The sequence below is a fragment of the Piliocolobus tephrosceles genome, unplaced genomic scaffold (assembly GCF_002776525.5).
Source record: "Piliocolobus tephrosceles isolate RC106 unplaced genomic scaffold, ASM277652v3 unscaffolded_75, whole genome shotgun sequence".
Classification (NCBI taxonomy): domain Eukaryota; kingdom Metazoa; phylum Chordata; class Mammalia; order Primates; family Cercopithecidae; genus Piliocolobus; species Piliocolobus tephrosceles.
The window spans coordinates 318,217-338,052 of NW_022334829.1; the positions used below are offsets into that span (position 1 = coordinate 318,217).

The 19,836-nt window shown below is 39.3% G+C and overlaps 1 protein-coding gene across 1 annotated transcript in view; it reads right to left on the reverse strand.

Moving 5' to 3' along the window:
- LOC111530459 (protein-tyrosine sulfotransferase 1) overlaps positions 1 to 19,836 on the reverse strand; it is a 131,481-nt gene that overhangs the window by 56,491 nt on the left and 55,154 nt on the right. The window contains exon 3 of the mRNA XM_023197675.3: positions 5,579 to 5,777. Coding sequence (XP_023053443.1) covers positions 5,579 to 5,777 — 199 coding nt within the window. The remainder of the gene's footprint in view (positions 1 to 5,578; positions 5,778 to 19,836) is intronic.

Here is a 19,836-nt window from a genome sequence, read left to right on the forward strand (position 1 = left end):
CCTCATCCCCACTCTCAAGGTGGATTCCTGCTCAGTTTAATGAACAATTCCACCTAGTTTCTGCCTCTCAGGGAACAAGTTTAGACAATAAATTCAATTTTGGACCTTGAGAGCATCCTTGTGGACACATACAGAAGACAGTTGGAAATAACGAACCTGGGACTCAGGAAAGAGACCCACTAGGAAATACAGATTTATGATTATCAGCAAATAGGTTGTAATGAAAGCCCTATGAGTGGATGAGCTTGAGCAAGGAGACTATAAAATAGGAGTCCTTAATCTGACAGGCTTCTGGCACATCTATGCATCTACTGAAATTGTGGGTAATAGGAGTCCTTAATCTGATGGATTTCTGGAACATCTATGTATCTACTGAAATTGTGGGTAAAATCTGTGTATTTGTGTGTCTGTATTTCTGAGGAGGGGATCCACATGTTTCATCAAATTCTCAAATAAGTTCCTAAGTCTAAAAAGGTTAAGAATCTATGCAAGAAGGCTAAGGATGTAACCTAGACAGCACTATTTACTGAAATGTGCTATAATTTTAGGATTAGAGACTATGGTGGGATAGGGTACAAAATATGTTAACGTTTCATTACCAATTTACTATGTGAGTCACAGTAACCATGAAGCATGATTATCTATTCAATATTGGGCAATACGTCCCTAAAATGTGCTGACTCATTATTACTTGCAGACTACCCAGAATTGTACAAAAAAAAGAAAAAAAAACAGCATTTTTAGGCCTAGAAATACACATTTTATATTCTCAGTTAAAATGTGATTTTTCTCCCACTCTCACACCATAACTAAGAAAAACACCTTCCCGGGCCGGGTGCTGTGGCTCAGGCCTATAATCCCAGCACTTTTGGAGGCTGAGGCGGGTGGATCACGAGGTCAGGAGATCGAGACCATCCTGGCTAACATGGTGAAACCCCGTCTCTACTAAAAATACAAAAAATTAGCCGGGCTTGGTGGCGGGCGCCTGTAGTCCCAGCTACTCAGGAGGCTGAGGCAGGAGAATGGCGTGAACCTGGGAGGCAGAGCTTGCATTGAGCTGAGATCACGCCGCTGCACTCCAGCCTGGGCGACAGAGCGAGACTCTGTCTCAAAAAAAAAAAAAAAAAAGAAAAACACCTTCCCCAGCCACCTCTTTCTCTGGGGCCCATCTCATATCATAGCTAACAATTAACAATCTCTTTTCAAGCACTGCTTTATAAAAACCTCATGACCATCAGTGCTGGATACATTAGCATCTGACTTATTATAGGCAAAAAAGCATTGAAGATACACAGGATTTACTTTGCAAAAAGGTCTTATGAAATCTACCCTCACAAGACAAGAATGTCAGTTTGTATGCATTACCACAAAAGGCCCAAAAACACCATTATAGTTCACACTTCATCTTTTCTTCCTCAAAATTATCTGTCACTTTAAAGATAGGCAAAGACAGAAAAAAAAAAAAAAAAAAGGTGGTGTTTTTATATTTCAGTGTGTTAATTTGAAATCCTTTCAAAAACCAAGAGTGTGTATGACATAGATTCTTTAGTCACATGGATTCAAACCATAGCATTCTTCCCAACCCACCACTAAAGAAAGCAAAAGATAATCTAGCCAAGCCAATTTGCATGTAAGAAAACTATAATGTCGCCGGGCGCGGTGGCTCAAGCCTGTAATCCCAGCACTTTGGGAGGCCGAGGCGGGTGGATCACAAGGTCAGGAGATCCAGGCCATCCTGGCTAACAATGGTGAAACCCCGTCTCTACTAAAAATACAAAAAACTAGCCGGGCGTGGTGGCGGGCGCCTGTAGTCCCAGCTACTCGGAGGCTGAGGCGGGAGAATGGTGTGAACCCGGGAGGTGGAGCTTGCAGTGAGCCGAGATTGCGCCACTGCACTCCAGCCTGGGCGACACAGGGACACTCTGTCTCAAAAAAAAAAAAAAAAAAAGAAAACTATAATGTCTACTGCCTGAGAACCTACAAAATAGCACTGTACATGTATCTTGGTAATAAAAAAAAAAGCCTTTCACTATTGTGCAAAGGAGAAAGCTAGAATTACCAACTACAAAGAGCTCACAAAACTTTAATACATGTAACACTTTAAGGAGTGGCTCATGCTGGCTGGGCACGGTGGCTCACGCCTGTAATCCCAGCACTTTGGGAGGCCGAGGTGGGTGGATCATGAAATCAGGAGATTGAGATCATCCTGGCTAACACAGTGAAACCCCATCTCTTAATGAAAACATAAAAAAATTAGCCAGGCGTAGTGGCGGGCGCCTGTAGTCCCAGCTACTTGGAAGGCTGAGGCAGGAGAATGGCGTGAACCTGGGAGGTAGAGCTTGCAGTGAGCCGAGATAGCGCCACTGCACTCCAGCCTGGGCGAAAGAACAAGACCCTGTTTCAAAAAAAAAAAAGAAAGAAAGAAAGAAAGAGTGGCTCACGCCTGTAACCCCAGCACTTTGGGAGGCCAAGGCAGGTAGATCACTTGAGGTCAGGAGTTTGAGATCAGCCAGGCCAACACGACTAAACCCTATCTTTACTAAAACTAAAAACTAGCCAGGCTTGGTAGCGTGTGTCTATAATTCCATCTGAGACAAGAGAATCATCACTTGAACCCAGGAGACAGAGGCTGCAGTAAGCCAAGATTGTGCCAACAGAGCAAAATTCTGTCTCAAATAAATAAAGGAAAAACTTAAAAGATAGTTCATAAAAGAATATATACATATAGCTAATAATTGAAAAATGTTCAATTACATTAATCAATGAAATCTATTAAAACCAAGAAAAATCTAAAATAAATTACCTCAATTGTGCTGGTAGTTCAAAGGTTTTTTGTTTGTTTTTCGTTTTTGTTTTCTTGAGACAGGGTCTCGCTCCATCACCCAGGCTGGAATGCAGTGGCACAATCTCAGCTCACTGTAAACTCAAAATCCCAGGCTCAAGCAATCCTCTCACCTCAGCCTCCCAAGCAGGTGAAACCACAGGCATGTGCCACCATACCTGGCTAACTTTGGTATTTTTTGTAGAGATGGGATTTTGCCACGTTGTCCAGGTGGGTTTGAACTCCTGAGCTCAAGCGATCCACCCACCTCAGCCTCCCAAAATTCTGGGATTACAGGTGTGAGCCACTGTGGCCAGCCCAAAGGTTTTTTTTGTTGTTGTTGTTTTTAATATCAATAGATATCAAACACCTTTTAAAAATCTCAGACACTTTACCCTGGTTTAATTCCACTTTTATTGGTCCTACCTTAAAAAAAAAAAATCCTAAAATTGAGTCTCATGTGCAAAGATGTTCACTGTAGCACAATCTGTCAAAGAGAAAACTGTAAACAACAAAATGGTAAAATCAATTATAGAACATCTACTAGGGAAATGTATTTTGTTTGTTGATTTATTCATTCATTTACTAGTGTGTTTCAGAAAAAATTTAAGGTGGCTTCTATGAAGGTATAAAACTACAAAAATTATGTTTAAAAAGCATGCACACAATGGGAAAATGCTCATGAATATTAAAAGGGTTGGATACAAAACTGTGTGTATATAAAGGTAAGATGATATATGTAATCTTACCTTTGTTTAACATAATGCAGAGGAGAGAAAATACATCAAAATATTAAGAAAATATGTGTAAATAAATAAGAAAATTTAAAAAAGAATAATATGTGTATGTATCTAGGTGGCAACATTACAGGTGATTTTTATTCTCTTATCCTTTTAATTTTGTAAGTTTCATATAATGATTATATTTTTATAATGGAAATATTTATATACATATGAAAAGCATAAAGAGGATAGTGATTATTTTTTTAATTTGCCCTCATATGTGATGGTTTATAAGAAGGCAGCTCTTCCCATATAGCTGCTAATGATGAACTGAAAAAGGGAAATAAAAGTAATACCTAAGAGAAAGGAATTCACATAGAAATTAATGAAATAAATGTGGCATAAATTTGTCAATTAAAGTTATCAAAAGACAGAATAAAGAGATGATATGGCATATGGTTGTAGGGAGGGAAGGACATTGATATAAAAGAGAATACCAGACAAAGCCAAGGAATTTTCACCTTGGAATCAAATAGCCTATCAGTGAACTTATGCTAACACGGTTGTCTTATTTGAAATGTAGTTTCAAAAAATATATGTAAGTGACACAAAAAACTGCCGTTGACAGGGGCTAAGGAATGAAGAGTACGGGTACAGAATTTCAGTTTGGGAAGACAAAAAATGTTCTGGAGATGGATGGTGGTGACAGTTGCACAACAATGTGAATGTATTTAATGCCACTGAATTGTGCACTTTAAACATGTTAGAGTGGTAAATTTTATGTTAAACAGATCTTACTGCAATAAAGAAAAGAATATATAAGGTCTGATTTAAAATAGACTCAACTGGTAGGCTATACAATCTAATTAGCTCGGAGTTTTCAGCACTTTCTGAAACAATATTTTGTAAAGACGTGAGCATAACTTATTAAAATAAAAACTGTAATGTCACTTTAATAGCAACTTTCTCTTAATCAGAAGACGAGTGTTTAATAATTTTTCTAGTGTAACCAGTGTTTAGCCTTTAGGTATCCAAAAATTATGGCTCATCTAAACAAAGGTTTAAAGTAAAGTGACTATTAGATTTACAGAAAGAAAGAAATCAGAAGTAAGGTCACTAATAATTATAGTATTTATGCAGATCTGCAGTAATTGGCTGAGAATAAATCTCCCAACAGTGAGTTTTACTCCTAGAAACTGAGCAAAATACCCTAAGGAGTATCCCCAACGAGCCAGTTATCCTTAAAATGCAGTGGAAGACTTCTGATAAGAAAGTATTCTACAAATAGAATTTTTCTTCATTCTTTTTTCTTTTTTTGAGACAGGGTCTTGCTCTGTCACCCAGGCTACAGTGCAGTGGCATAGTCTCAGCTCACTGTAGCCTTGACCTCTCAGGCTCAAGCAATCCTCCCACCTCAGCCTCCCAGGTAGCTGGGACTAGAGTCATATGCGACCATGCCTGGCTAATTTTTATATTTTTTGTAGAGATGGGGTGTCACTATGTTGTCCAGGCTAGTCTTGAAATCCTGGGCTCACTCCCACCTCGGCCTTCCAAAGTGCTAAAACTACAGGTGTCAGCCCTATGCTGGGCCCAAATTTTTCTTTTTTTTTCCTTTTTCTTTTTGAGATGGAGTCTCGCTCTGTCACCCAGGCTGGGGTGCAGTGGCATGATCTCTGCTCACTGCAAGTTCCGCCTCCCGGGTTCACGCCATTCTCCTGCCTCAGCCTCCTGAGTAGACGGGACTATAGGCACCTGCCACCACGCCTGGCTAATCTTTTGTGTATTTAGTAGAGACGGGGTTTCACCGTGGTAGCCAGGATGGTCTCAATCTCCTGACCTTGTGATCCACCCACCTTGGCCTCCAAAGTGCTGGGATTACAGGCGTGAGCCACCGTGCCAGGCTGCTGGGCCCAAATTTGTCTAATTCAAAATATTTTCTGATCATTAAATAGCAAGAAATAAAATAAGAAAAAAAGTATTCAGATCCCAAATTCCAAATCTAGTTTTCTCAGTTGCTTTAAAAAATCTCACTTACCCTTCGAGTGTTTTCAAGAATTTTGGGATCAGGTTTTCCATAGTTAGGTGGGTTGGCATATGGGTCATATCCAAGTTTGGCAAGCATAGGAGCAATCACTGCCATGTCTTGTAGAACATCTGGCGGTATCTTCCCAACCCATTTGGATAGAGCTGCTACATTGACCGGCTTGATGACTTGGTCTGTAGATCTCTCCACTCTGAAAACAACGTAATATGAATAAATGTTAAAATTTAGAAAGTCATGCTTTAAAACCACTATAAATTATGTTTTAATGACTAATGGTTTTAATTGTCTGGATTACAAAACAATTGAAAAAGAGGGCTCTAATCAGGTCTGACACTATTTACCAGAATTAAAAAATAATTTAAGATTGTCAGAGATTATTGGCAATCTCAGATTTCTAGAAATAGGAAAAAGGGTTAGCTGAAACATCTGCATTAAATATCTTGACACTGTAATTACAACATCCAGGAAAAAACAGTAACAAAATAAAGATACGGCTGCTTAGAAAAATTGCCAGTCAACTTACTTGAAATGCTTACCAAAAAAAAAGATAGACGGATGGATGGAAAGAGGGACAAACAGATGGTAAAATAGATGGACAGTGATAAAGGAAATACAGCAACATGTTAATGAAAGAATCTAGCTGGTTTGCATAAGACTTTCAATTCTTCTGTACATTTTAACTTTTCATAACAAAATGTTGGGGGAAAATGGCCAACCATAAACCACTAAGAATGTAAAATATTCACTTGTTCTATTTTCCTGCTGACTTCCTTAAAAAATCTTATTTTCTACAGAAGAAAAAAAAAGGGCTGTTTTTGATTTTCAATATTACAGGATTCAATATTCCAGAATAAATGTGTTCTACCTCTTTTTTTTTTTTTTTTGAGATGGAGTCTCGCTCTGTCGCCCAGGCTGGACTGCAGTGGCCGGATCTCAGCTCACTGCAAGCTCCGCCTCCCAGGTTTTTTACGCCACTCTCCTGCCTCAGCCTCCCGAGTAGCTGGGACTACAGGCGCCCGCCACCTCGCCTGGCTAGTTTTTTTGTATTTTTTAGTAGAGACGGGGTTTCACCATGTTAGCCAGGATGGTCTCGATCTTCTGACCTTGTGATCTGCCTGTCTCGGCCTCCCAAAGTGCTGGGATTACAGGCTTGAGCCACCGCGCCCAGCCATGTTCTACCTCTTGACATGGAAATTTACTCTAAGCCTGTAGTGATTATACTCACTATATTTGACTAAATAACTAGCAACCTCAGGATAAAACATAGCATGAAATGACATTTGGATTTAAGTTGGATCTGAATTAGATTTTGGCCAATGACTATAAAACAGAAATGCCTAAAAGAGACTTTTATATCCTAATACATAAAAAGTCATTCAAACATAGTATTCTAAGAAAAGGTAAAGGCCCTTTTAATTAGGAATATGACCTCTCACTGAATAACTATTATCTGCTGAGGAGTCTCCTAAAGGGGCTCTGCTTCTAAAATAACAGAAAAACAATTCCTCTTCCCTGGGATTCGTGAGGCTACCTGCTCCAGGTTTCCCCCCTGCCTCAAGAGCCATGTTCCTTTCTCCCTTTTCAAATATTTCTCCAGGACTCCAATTAACCCACTGCTCCCTTCTCTCTATCTGTTCTCCTTGTATTGCTTCGTCCCTAATGCTCTTTGCTTGACATTCTTAACCTGTGTAAAGAACATCCTGGTTTGCCCAAGACAGGTCCAGTTTACACCTAGCATAATTTACCCCAGCGTAATTATTAAAAGCACCTGCCATTCACTCCCATAAGTGTTCAGAAATGAGCAGAGGATGTCATATGTGTATTGCATAAACCATATTACTTTTCTAAAATCCAAAAAATTCTGAAATCTGAAACACATCTGTGTTAAGTATTGGGGTCACACAGAGAGTCCTGTATGTCATGACTGGGAAGCTGGGCTTACCTTGAAGATAATAAGGAATAAATGAAGAGTGTTTTTTTTTTGTTTTATTTTGTTTTTTTGAGACAGAGTCTGGCTCTGTCACCCAGGCTAGAGTGCAGTGGCGCGGTATCGGCTCTCTGCAAGCTCCGCCTCCCGGGTTCACACCACTCTCCTGCCTCAGCCTTCCGAGTAGCTGGACTACAGGTGCCCACCACCACACTCGGCTAATTTTTTGTATTTTTAGTAAAGAAGGGGTTTCATTGTGTTAGCCAGGATGGTCTCGATCTCCTGACCTCTTGATCCGTCTACCTCGGCCTCCCAAAGTGCTGGGATTACAGGCGTGAGCCACTGCACCCAGCCGAAGAGTTTTAATAACAACTAATATGAACAAAGTACTAGTATTAGCATTCAGTGCTGATAACTATGGGAAGAATAATTGGAGAATGAGGCAAGTGGGGTCAGGAAAATCGGTATAGATGCTCAACATATTAGAAGAAAATAAATGATTAAGGCTTCAAGTAGATTAAATGAATTAGAAATAGAGATAAGACAAATTCCAAAGATAATTTTTAATACTACGAAGACACTGGGAGACCGAAGTGGGTGGATCATCTGAGGTCAGGAGACTGAGACCAGCCTGGCCAACATGGCGAAATCCCATCTCTACCAAAAATACGAAAATTAGCCAGGTGTGGTGGTGCATGTCTGTAATCTCAGCTACTTGGGAGGCTGAGGCAGGAGAGTCGCTTGAACCTGGGAGATGGAGCTTGCAATGAACTGAGATCACACCACTGCACTCCAGCCTGGGCAACAGAGTAAGACTCCATCTTAAAAAAAAAAAAAAAGGTCAGACAGTGGTCAATTAGATATGGCGGGGTGAAGAAGAAGAGAAAGGAGTCTATGATTAATTCATATTTGACTTGAAGGACAGATGTTTGTCTGTCATTCAATAATATAGACAGTATGAAGAAAAAACATGTGGGTTTTTTATGTTGTTGCTTTTTGTTTGACATGTAGAGAAAAATAAAAAAACATGTAAATTAACAGTAATCAGAAGGTCACCAAAAATCTAGAGAAAAAATTCTAATCAACTGGAATACAGTATAGATGTTCACTAAACAATGGCTATTATTATTTCACACTGATGATAGCTCTGGTTCATCAGAATAGTGAAAGCCATATTTATCATTATGATTGAATAAATGAGTTGAAGAAAAAGTATAATCATTTCTTGTCTGAAAAAGAGCTCTAAAATAAAAGACTTTGGAAAGGCTTTGCTATATAACCACTGAGTTTACAAGAGCCGCTAGCAGCAAATGCAGTTAACTATGGCCTCTCAAGGGGAAGAACATGGGAAACCTATGCATATCAGTCAAGTGTTTCTCTTTAAGATCAGCAGAAATGACATTTTACATATATCAAGCATAAAATTCAAATTCAACAGTCACTTCTTAAATACCCACTATGTGCCACGTCAAGTCTAAGGTTTGATACTAAGGATACAAAGATGACTGACTAGGCCATGCCCTGCCTCTCAAGATGCTCAGAATCCAGCAAGAGAGACAAAGGTACACATGACTAATACACAGCATCATAAATGAAGTGACAGAGGTTAGAGACAATATGACAGAAGTAGGCCATTCTTTTCATGGGGTAACACATGACTAGGGCAAGTTACTAAGCAGCTAAGGCAAGGGTTAGCATCTATGAGTCACACATTAAATTAAATTGGTTCACATTGCCTGTTTTTGTCTGGCCTTCAAGAAAAAAATGGCTTTTACATTTTTAATGTTTTGTTTTAAATAAAAACAATCACATTTCATTACACATGAAAATCACGTGAAATTCGAATTCAATATCCATAAGTAAAGTTTACTGGAACACAGCCACACTCATTCATGTATAGATTGTCTATGGCTGCTCTTGTACTACAACGGCAGAGTTAAGTAGCTGAGGAAGAGACCATATGGCTTGCAAAACCTAAAATATTTACTATCTAACCCTTACAAAAAAACTTTGTCAACCCTGATGTAGGACTGTATCCTAAGGAAAAATAGGCTTTCTGTGTGTGTGGTCTCAGGTGATGTCTTCCTGACAGAAGGACCACATCACTATTCACATTCATGAGAGAACCTGGTGTTTGTTTTTTGTTTTGTTTTGTTTTGTTCTTTTGAGATAGACTCTCGCTCTGTCGCCCAGGCTGGAGTGCAGTGGCGCAATCTCAGCACACTGTAACCTCTGCCTTCTGGGTTCAAGTGATTCTCCTGCCTCAGCCTCCCAAGTAGCTGGGATTACAGGTGCACGCCACCATACCCAGCTAATTCTTGTATTTTTAGTGTGGTTTTGCCATGTTGGCCAGGCTGGTCTTGAACTCCTGACCTCCGGTGATCTGTCCACCTCGGCTTCCCAAAGTGCTGGGACTACAGGCATGAGCCACTGTGCCCAGCCACCTGGTATGTTTAGAGAACAGCAAGTGAGGAGAGCTAAGAATGTACTGAAGCTACTAAGTTGGGAGGATGGAAGGGAGAAAAGAAACAAGAGTTTACTCAGTGTTGCACTTATCTGGTTCAAGAAACACATTCGTTCAACCCAAAGGATAGATCTTTAAAATAAAATAGAAAATGAGAACAAGATACAACGCAGTCCCAATCTTCAAGGAGGTCACGGTCTGGTTGGGGAGCCACACAAACATTCCACATTGAAACTCTCACAGTTGTCTCTTAGTCCCACGTCAGCTCTCTGGGCTTGGCTTTTCCCTCTTTCCATGGGTTCTAGTTATTTAGTTTATGTTTTTCTAAGAGGCAGCAGAGTGTAGTGGAGAGAACGCAGACCTGGAAGTCAGGTCTGTATGATCCAGCTTTGTAATCTAAGAAAAACTCTGATCCTAAGAGACTGGGGATAATGACCACTAACAGACAGAGACACAGTTTCCAAAACATTTTCAAAGGAGTTGACAACTATTGCTCCAATCTGGCCTGCTGCCTGTTATGTAAATAAAGTTTTACTAGAACATAGCCATGGCCATTTGTTCCTGTACTGCCTATGGCTGCTTTTGCTCTGTAACAGAAGAGCTCAATGCTTACAACAGAAATCATATGGCCTGCAAAGCTAAAAATATCTGGCCCTTTACAGAAAAAGTGTGCCAACTTTCGTTCAAAAGGATACAGTGATTATAGAGGAATGGGCCTGGAACTGACAGCCTGATTTTCTTTTCTCGATAATAACCTGCAGACTGCATGGAGCTCATTAAATCTCCCCTACTCCTTCAATCCTTCCGGAATTAACCAACACTTAGATCTAAAGCATACTAGGGAATGAACTAGATACCATTCTACCTACCTTTAGCTTACTGGGACCTCAAAACACAGTGCCTCACAGACTGGTACATTTCAACACACACAGCCCATGTACACTGAGACAAGATATCTGTGACTCTGCAAGTTCTCCCAGTCCCAAGTGCCCAGGCTTCCTTCTCTCTGTGGCAGTCACAGTGGCAGCAACTCCTCCTCAAGGAATGGGGTCTATGCCAAAGTCTTGAATGACTGAGGTGAATATAATCCTCCACGACATTCATTTTAAGCATGGATTTTCCACGAGACTCAGTTAAACACTACAGCCAGGCTGACTGCCAAACCACAGGTCTGAATTATGATACCCAGCAACTACTACAAGAAACCAAATCCTCCAGATTAAAGCATAGGGGATGGAACAGACATGCAAAAAGGAAAGAGTGAAAGAGTACATAATCCAAGTGGTTAGGTTTATTACAGTAAAGCATGTAATGAAATACCATTTAAAACTATGTTTTCAAAGACTTTCACTATTAGATAATGCTCAGGTCACATCTTGTGAAAGAAGATTTTAAAATGTATATACAATAGAAATTCAATTTTGTGAAAATGTGTTCTACAGACCAATAATGAGTTCCTAAACTGAATTAGTACTAAAAAACCTACCCACCAGAAAAAGCCCTAAACCAGAGGGATTCATAACCAAATTATATCAGATGTATAAAGAAGACCTCGTACCAAACCTACTGAAGCTATTCCCAAAAATTCAGGAGAAGCGACTCCTTGCCAACTTATTCTATGAGGTCAGCATCATTCTGATACCAAAACCTAGTAGAGAAACAACAAAAAAAGAAAACTTCAGGCCAATATCCCTGATGAATGTAGATGTAAAAATCCTCAACAAAATACTAGGAAACAGAAACTAGAAGCGCATCAAAAAGCTAATCTACCACAATCAAGTAGGCTTTATCCCTAGGATGCAAGGTTGGTTCAACATACGCAAACCAATAAATGTGATTCATCACATAAACAGAACTACAGACAAAAACTACATGATCAGCTCAAAAGACACAGAAAATGCTTTCAATAAAATTCAGCATCCGTTCATGTTAAAAACCCTCAACAAACTAGGCATCAAAGGAACATACCTCAAAATAATAAGTGATACCTATGACAAACCCACAGCCAACATCCAGAACATGCTGAACGTTCTGGAGGGCCCACAGATGTGGAATAATGTATTTGTAAGAATTATATTAAACAATCTTTATTTGATAACTAGTACCTTACAATCCTAATGCTACCTATCAAATTTCAATAAGAGCAATTTCAGCATCAAGTAATGAACAGTAGCTAAACTAACAAGAGATCAACAAAAAGGGCTTTAAAGGGAGCAGCACTAGCTGATGTGCTGCTGGAAGCATACCATACTGGAAGTATTCCCATTGAGAACCAGAACAAGACAGGATGCCCTCTCTCACCACTCCTAGTCAACGCAGTACTGGAAGTCTTAGAGTAGTAAGAAAAATAACTAAATGCATCCAGGAAGAGTGGAAGTCAACTATCTTCCATATTTGCACACGATATGACTTTATACCTAGAAAACCCCACAGTCTCTGCCCAAAAGCTCCTAGATCTGATAAACAACCTCAGCAAAGTTTCAGGATACAAAATCATTGTACAAAAATCAATAGCATTTCCATACATCAACAATACCCAAACTGAGAGTTAAATGAAAACACAATCCCATTCACAATAGCCACAAAAACTTGAACCGTGTGTGACAGACCCATGACCTACAAGAAGATGGCCCAAGATCTGGTCCAGGAATTGGAGAAAGACACTTCCAATGTTTAGAGGAAGATCCTCTTCTATGAGAAAACAGCCCTAGAAGGCTGGATGACTGCCGTGTCCACTGTGTGAGTGCTCTAGGTGCTCTGGAAAGAAAACGACCACAATAGGCAGAAGCCAGCTGACTGTGAGGTCAAGTTCCAGCCTTTCCCAAGCTGTCCATTGGTGCCTGGATTTCCGTCTGCAGCCCACAGGGGCTGAGAAGTGCCAAGGGGACTGTGGGCCACCAGGCCCCCAGGAGGGAGGCAGGTCACAATGTGAGGGCTTGCGTCCAGAGCACCTGCCAGTTTGATTCTGTTTTCCCTGTAGCAGAGTCCTGAATGCCCACAGCCTTGGCAGCACATCAGCTGGCGCTGCTCCATTTAAAGCCCTTTTGATTGATCTCTTGTTAGTTTAACTACTGTTCATTACTTGATGCTGAAATTGCTCTTACTGAAGTTTGATGGATAGCATTAGGATTGTAAGGTACTATTTATCAAATAAAGATTGTTTAATATAATTCTTACAAATACATTATTTCCACATCTCTGGGCCCTCTAGAATTATATAGAATAAGTATTGTATTTTCCTTTAGAGAAAAGGCCTCTCTTACCCCAACATCATTGTGTTTGATATTGATAGGAAGGTTTAAAACAAAGACCGTTTCTGATCTAAGAGCTGTTATTACAAAACAGTAGAGTAAATTGGCCGGAATAAGCTTTAGTTTTAAAACAAAACAAAACAAAAAAAGAAAAGAGCAGGCTTATATATTGCTGGTGTGAATGTAAATTAGTTTAGCCACTCTGGAGAGCAGTTTGGAGATTTCTCAAAGAACTTGAACTACCATTAGACCCAGTAACCCCCTTATTGGGTATATACCCACAGGAATATAAATCGTTCTACTACAAAGACACATGTAACTGTATGTTCAACGCAGCACTGTTCACAATAGCTAAGACATGGAATAAACCTAAATGCCCACAACAGTGGACTGGATGATGAAAATGTGGTAGATATACACTATGGAATACTACACAGCTATAAAAAAAAAAATGAAGTTGTGTCCTTTGCAGCAACACGGATGGAGTCGGAGGCCATTATTCTAAGCAAATTAATACAGGAAAAGAAAACCAAATACTGCATGTTCTCACTTATAGGTGCTAGCTAAGCACTGAGTACACATAGACACAAAGGAGGGAACATCAGACACTGGGGTCTACTTAAGGGTGAAGGGTGGGAGGAAGATGAGGATCGAAAAACTACCCACAGAGTACTATGCTTATTACCTGGGTGATGAAACAATTTGTATACCAAACCTCTGTGACAGATAATTTACCTCTAGCAAACTTGTGCATGTACTCCCTGAACCTAAAAGTTGGAAAGAAAAAAGCAATGTGTTCTATATGCATGTTATATGTATGTTTTAGAATCATATCAGAATGTTTACATTGAAGCATGATTTTATTTTCTTATCTAACTTTTCCATATTTTCCAATGTTTTATGATAAACAATGTCTTTCTTTTTTTACCTCATGTTATCATGGGACTCACAGAATCACAAAGAGTATCTTCACTCAGAAGTCTAATAACTATCTCAAGCTCAACATAGTCCAAACTGAACTCTTAATGTCACCCCAAAGTCTACCCTAACTGCACGGCAGCCTCAGTCTCCTAATCTCAGTTAAAAGCAACTCCACAGAAATACAAACTACCATCAGAGAATACTATAAACACCTCTACGCAAATCAACTAGAAAATCTAGAAGAAATGGATAATTTCCTGGACACTTACACTCTCCCAAGACTAAACCAGGAAGAAGCTGAATCCCTGAATAGACCAATAGCAGGCTCTGAAATTGAGGCAACAATTAATAGCCTACCAACCAAAAAAAGTCCAGGACCAGATGGATTCACAGCTGAATTCTACCAGAGGTACAAGGAGGAGCTGGTACCATTCCTTCTGAAACTATTCCAATCAACAGAAAAAGAGGGAATCCTCCCTAACTCATTTTATGAGGCCAACATCATCTTGATACCAAAGCCTGGCAGAGACACAACAAAAAAAGAGAATTTTAGACCAATATCCCTGATGAACATCGATGCAAAAATCCTCAATAAAATACTGGCAAACCGCATCCAGCAGCACATCAAAAAGCTTATCCACCATGATCAAGTGGGCTTCATCCCGGGATGCAAGGCTGGTTCAACATATGCAAATCAATAAACGTAATCCAGCATATAAACAGACCCAAAGACAAAAACCACATGATTATCTCAATAGATGGGAAAAGGCCTTTGACAAAATTCAACAGCCCTTCATGCTAAAAACATATCTCAATGTTTGAGATATTGATGGAACATATCTCAAAATATTAAGAGCTATTTATGACAAACCCACAGCCAATATCATACTGAATGGGCAAAAACTGGAAAAATTCCCTTTGAAAACTGGCACAAGACAGGGATGCCCTCTCTCACCACTCCTATTCAACATAGTGTTGGAAGTTCTGGCTAGGGCAATCAGGCAAGAGGAAGAAATCAAGGGTATTCAGTTAGGAAAAGAAGAAGTCAAATTGTCCCTGTTTGCAGATGACATGATTGTATATTTAGAAAACCCCATTGTCTCAGCCCAAAATCTCCTTAAGCTGATAAGAAACTTTAGCAAAGTCTCAGGATACAAAATTAATGTGCAAAAATCACAAGCATTCTTACACACCGGTAACAGACAAACAGAAAGCCAAATCATGAATGAACTTCCATTCACAATCACTTCAAAGAGAATAAAATACCTAGGAATCCAACTTACAAGGGATGTAAAGGACCTCTTCAAGGAGAACTACAAACTACTGCTCAGTGAAATCAAAGAGGACACAAACAAATGGAAGAGCATACCATGCTCATGGATAGGAAGAATCAATATCGTGAAAATGGCCATACTGCCCAAGGTAATTTATAGATTCAATGCCATCCCCATCAAGCTACCAATGAGTTTCTTCACAGAATTGGAAAAAACTGCTTTAAAGTTCATATGGAACCAAAAAAGAGCCCGCATTGCCAAGACAATCCTAAGGCAAAAGAACAAAGCTGGAGGCCTCACGCTACCTGACTTCAAACTATACTACAAGGCTACGGTAACCAAAACAGCATGGTACTGGTACCAAAACAGAGATATAGACCAATGGAAGAGAACAGAGTCCTCAGAAATAATACCACACATTTACAGCCATCTGATCTTTGACAAAACTGAGAAAAACAAGAAATGGGGAAAGGATTCCCTATTTAATAAATGGTGCTGGGAAAATTGGCTAGCCATAAGTAGAAAGCTGAAACTGGATCCTTTCCTTACTCCTTATACAAAAATTAATTCAAGATGGATTAGAGACTTAAATGTTAGACCTAATACCACAAAAACCCTAGAAGAAAACCTAGGTAATACCATTCAGGACATAGGCATGGGCAAGGACTTCATGTCTAAAACACCAAAAGCAACGGCAACAAAAGCCAAAATTGACAAATGGGATCTAATTAAACCAAAGAGCTTCTGCACAGCAAAAGAAACTACCATCAGAGTGAACAGGCAACCTACAGAATGGGAGAAAATTTTTGCAATCTACTCATCTGACAAAGGGCTAATATCCAGAACCTACAAAGAACTCAAACAAATTTACAAGAAAAAAACAAACAACCCCATCAAAAAGTGGGCAAAGGATATCAACAGACATTTCTCAAAAGAAGACATTCATACAGCCAACAGACAAATGAAAAAATGCTCATCATCACTGGCCATCAGAGAAATGCAAATCAAAACCACAATGAGATACCATCTCACACCAGTTAGAATGGCAATCATTAAAAAGTCAGGAAATAACAGGTGCTAGAGAGGATGTGGAGAAATAGGGACACTTTTACACTGTTGGTGGGATTGTAAACTAGTTCAACCATTATGGAAAACAGTATGGCAATTCCTCAAGGATCTAGAACTAGAAGTACCATATGACCCAGCCATCCCATTACTGGGTATATACCCAAAGGATTATAAATCATGCTGCTATAAAGACACATGCACACGTATGTTTATTGCGGCACTATTCACAATAGCAAAGACTTGGAATCAACCCAAATGTCCATCAGTGACAGACTGGATTAAGAAAATGTGGCACATATACACCATGGAATACTATGCAGCCATAAAAAAGGATGAGTTTGTGTCCTTTGTGGGGACATGGATGCAGCTGGAAATCATCATTCTCAGAAAACTATTGCAAGAACAGAAAACCAAACACCACACGTACTCACTCATAGGTGGGAACTGAACAATGAGATCACTTGGACTCGGGAAGAGGAACATCACACACCGGGGCCTATCATGGGGAGGGGGGAGGGATTGCATTGGGAGTTATACCTGATATAAATGACGAGTTGATGGGTGCTGACTAGTTGATGGATGCAGCACACCAACATGGCACAAGTATACATATGTAACAAACCTGCATGTTATGCACATATACCTTAGAACTTAGAGAATAATAATAATAATAATAATAATAATAATAATAATAATAAGCAGCTCCATTCTTATGATTGCTCAGGACACAACCAGAGTTATTTTTCAACTACCTTCTCTCATACTTCACATCAAATCCATCAGGAAATCTTAACAACTATACCTCAAAATATATGCAAATCTGGCCACTTCTCATTAACTCTACTGCTGCTCACCTAGTCCAAGTCAACATCTCTCACCTGGATTTCTTTCTTTTTTTTTTTTTTTATTATACTTTAAGTTCTAGGGTACATGTGCATAACGTGCAGGTTTGTTACATATGTATACATGTGCCATGTTGGTGTGCTGCATCCATCAACTCGTCAGCACCCATCAATTCATCATTTATATCAGGTATAACTCCCCAATGCAACCCCTCCCCCCCCCCCCCCCCCCATGTCCTCCCCCCCTTTCTCTTTATTTCTTTTTTTTTTTTTTTTTTTGAGATAGAGTCTTGCTCTTGTTGCCCAGGCTGGAGTGCAGTGGCGCAATCTCAGCACACTGCAACCTCTACTTCATGGGCTCAAGCAATTCTCCGGCCTCAGCCTCCTGAGTAGCTGGGATTACAGGTGCCCAATACCACGCCCAGCTAATTTTTGTATTTTTAGTAGAGACAGAGTTTTGCCATGTTGGCCAGGCTGGTCTTGAACTCCTGACCTCAAGTGATCTACCCAGCCTATTTCTGCAACATTCTTCTAATAGGTCTCCCTGCTTCTTCCTCTACATCCCTGTGGTCTATTCTCAGTCTATCACTAGACAGAGTCTTTAAAACACCAGTCAAGTCATGTCACTCCATTGCTCAAAATCCTGCAGACTCAGAGTCTAAGCACTGGAAATAAGAGGGAATCTGAGTAATCACACAACAGTTTTTCCTATTTGAATAGATTTTCTGATTTGGATAGATTTAGGGGATGATTTGGTGAGATCATCCAAATAGAAAAAACTATTGTGAATAGTTTTGGTCTCACCAAATCATTCCCTAAAAACATACAAAGCAATCCAATAACAAAACTAAAACACCGTGGACAACAAAACTAGATGACAAAGTAGCTCACAAACTCCAAAATACAAGTTCGTGGAGACAACCAACAGTAACCACAATCCCCGCATGGAATGAATATTAATTTGGTGGAAGAAAAAGAAGCAACGACGCTTCTGAAAACCGAGAATGGGAAACACCAAAGCAGCCATAAACCAAACTCTAAAAATCAGAGCAGACCTATTTGAGAACACCAGGTGAAATTGGGAAGGGTTTCATTAAACCAAAAAGTGACTACAAGGGACACTGGTAGGTTCGGCAGGGGCCAGAGAAAGATGGGAAACATGAAATTGAAACCAACCAGTCAAAACTTTCCAGGACAGGGCATAGCAATGAGAAACTTCTGGGAAAAGAATCAGAATTGGGCTATTACAATGATGACAGAGACAAAGGAAAGAGAAGGCCCAGATACAAGCGAACAAAGGGTATGGAGTCAGGAAGTCTCAGAAAGCAAGCCACCATATTATTTAATGCTTTACCAGAACAAAACTGAAAAACAGGAGAGGGAGAGCTATGAAATTAATAAAGACAGCTTGAACTATTCCTCCTCCCAAAAACTTGAGAAAACTGCTTTTCAGTAAAACTGAGCGACAAAAAAGTATTTGGTCAAATACCATAAAGAATTGTTAAAAGAAAACAGAGAAGAAGAACATTCCTATAAATAAAAAAAAGACACGCTACAAAAATTAAAATTGTAGTTTACTATTTTAAAAGACATTGAGAAAATGATACATAAATCATATTAGAAATAAGGTGATAGAGCTCAGGAATTTAGAAATGAAAGGAAAAATCATTACAGAAATAAACTAAACTAGAAGGAAGACAAGTTAATAAATGCTAGAGAATCTTAAAACAAATTAAAAGTGAAATAGAATGCCTTCAAAGATTTAAAAGCTTTCCAATTTAAAATAATTAAAAATAGAGGAAATATTAGCCGGGCATGATGGCACGTGCCTATACTCCCAGGAAGCAGAGGTTGCAGTGAGCCGGTATCACACCACTGCACTCCAGCCTGGGAGACAGAGTGAGATTCTGCCTCAAAAAAATACATAGATATAGAGGAAATAAATTTAAAATTTAAAAAAACAATTCAAAAGAAAGTGAAAAATATTAACAGGCAAAAAAAGTCTAACATGAAGAATAGGAGTCTTCGAAGAAGAAAATCAAAGTTAGGGAACACAGCAAATACTAAAAACCAAAATTTAAGAAAATATTCTTTAAAAAAAGTTTTCTTAACCTATATATTGACAGAACACAAGGTGTATCTGAGAATATCTGTTTTATGATGACCAACAAAACATATTCTAGTAAAATTATTGTACTTAAAAAAAAATTTCAGTAGCTAAGCAAAGTGTGCAAATTACCTACAGGAGAAGAAAATTAGATCAAACTTTTCAACATCAATACTTTAAAAAAAATTAGTTTTTTAAACTGATAAAAACTGAATATATAACATGTTTTAAAATATGTATACATGGTGAAATGGCTCAATCAAGCTAATTAACATGTGCATTACCTCACATAATCACTTTTTTGTCATGAGAACATTTAAAATCTATTCTCTCGGCCAGCGCGGTGGCTCAAGCCTGTAATCTCAGCACTTTGGGAGGCCGAGACGGGCGGATCA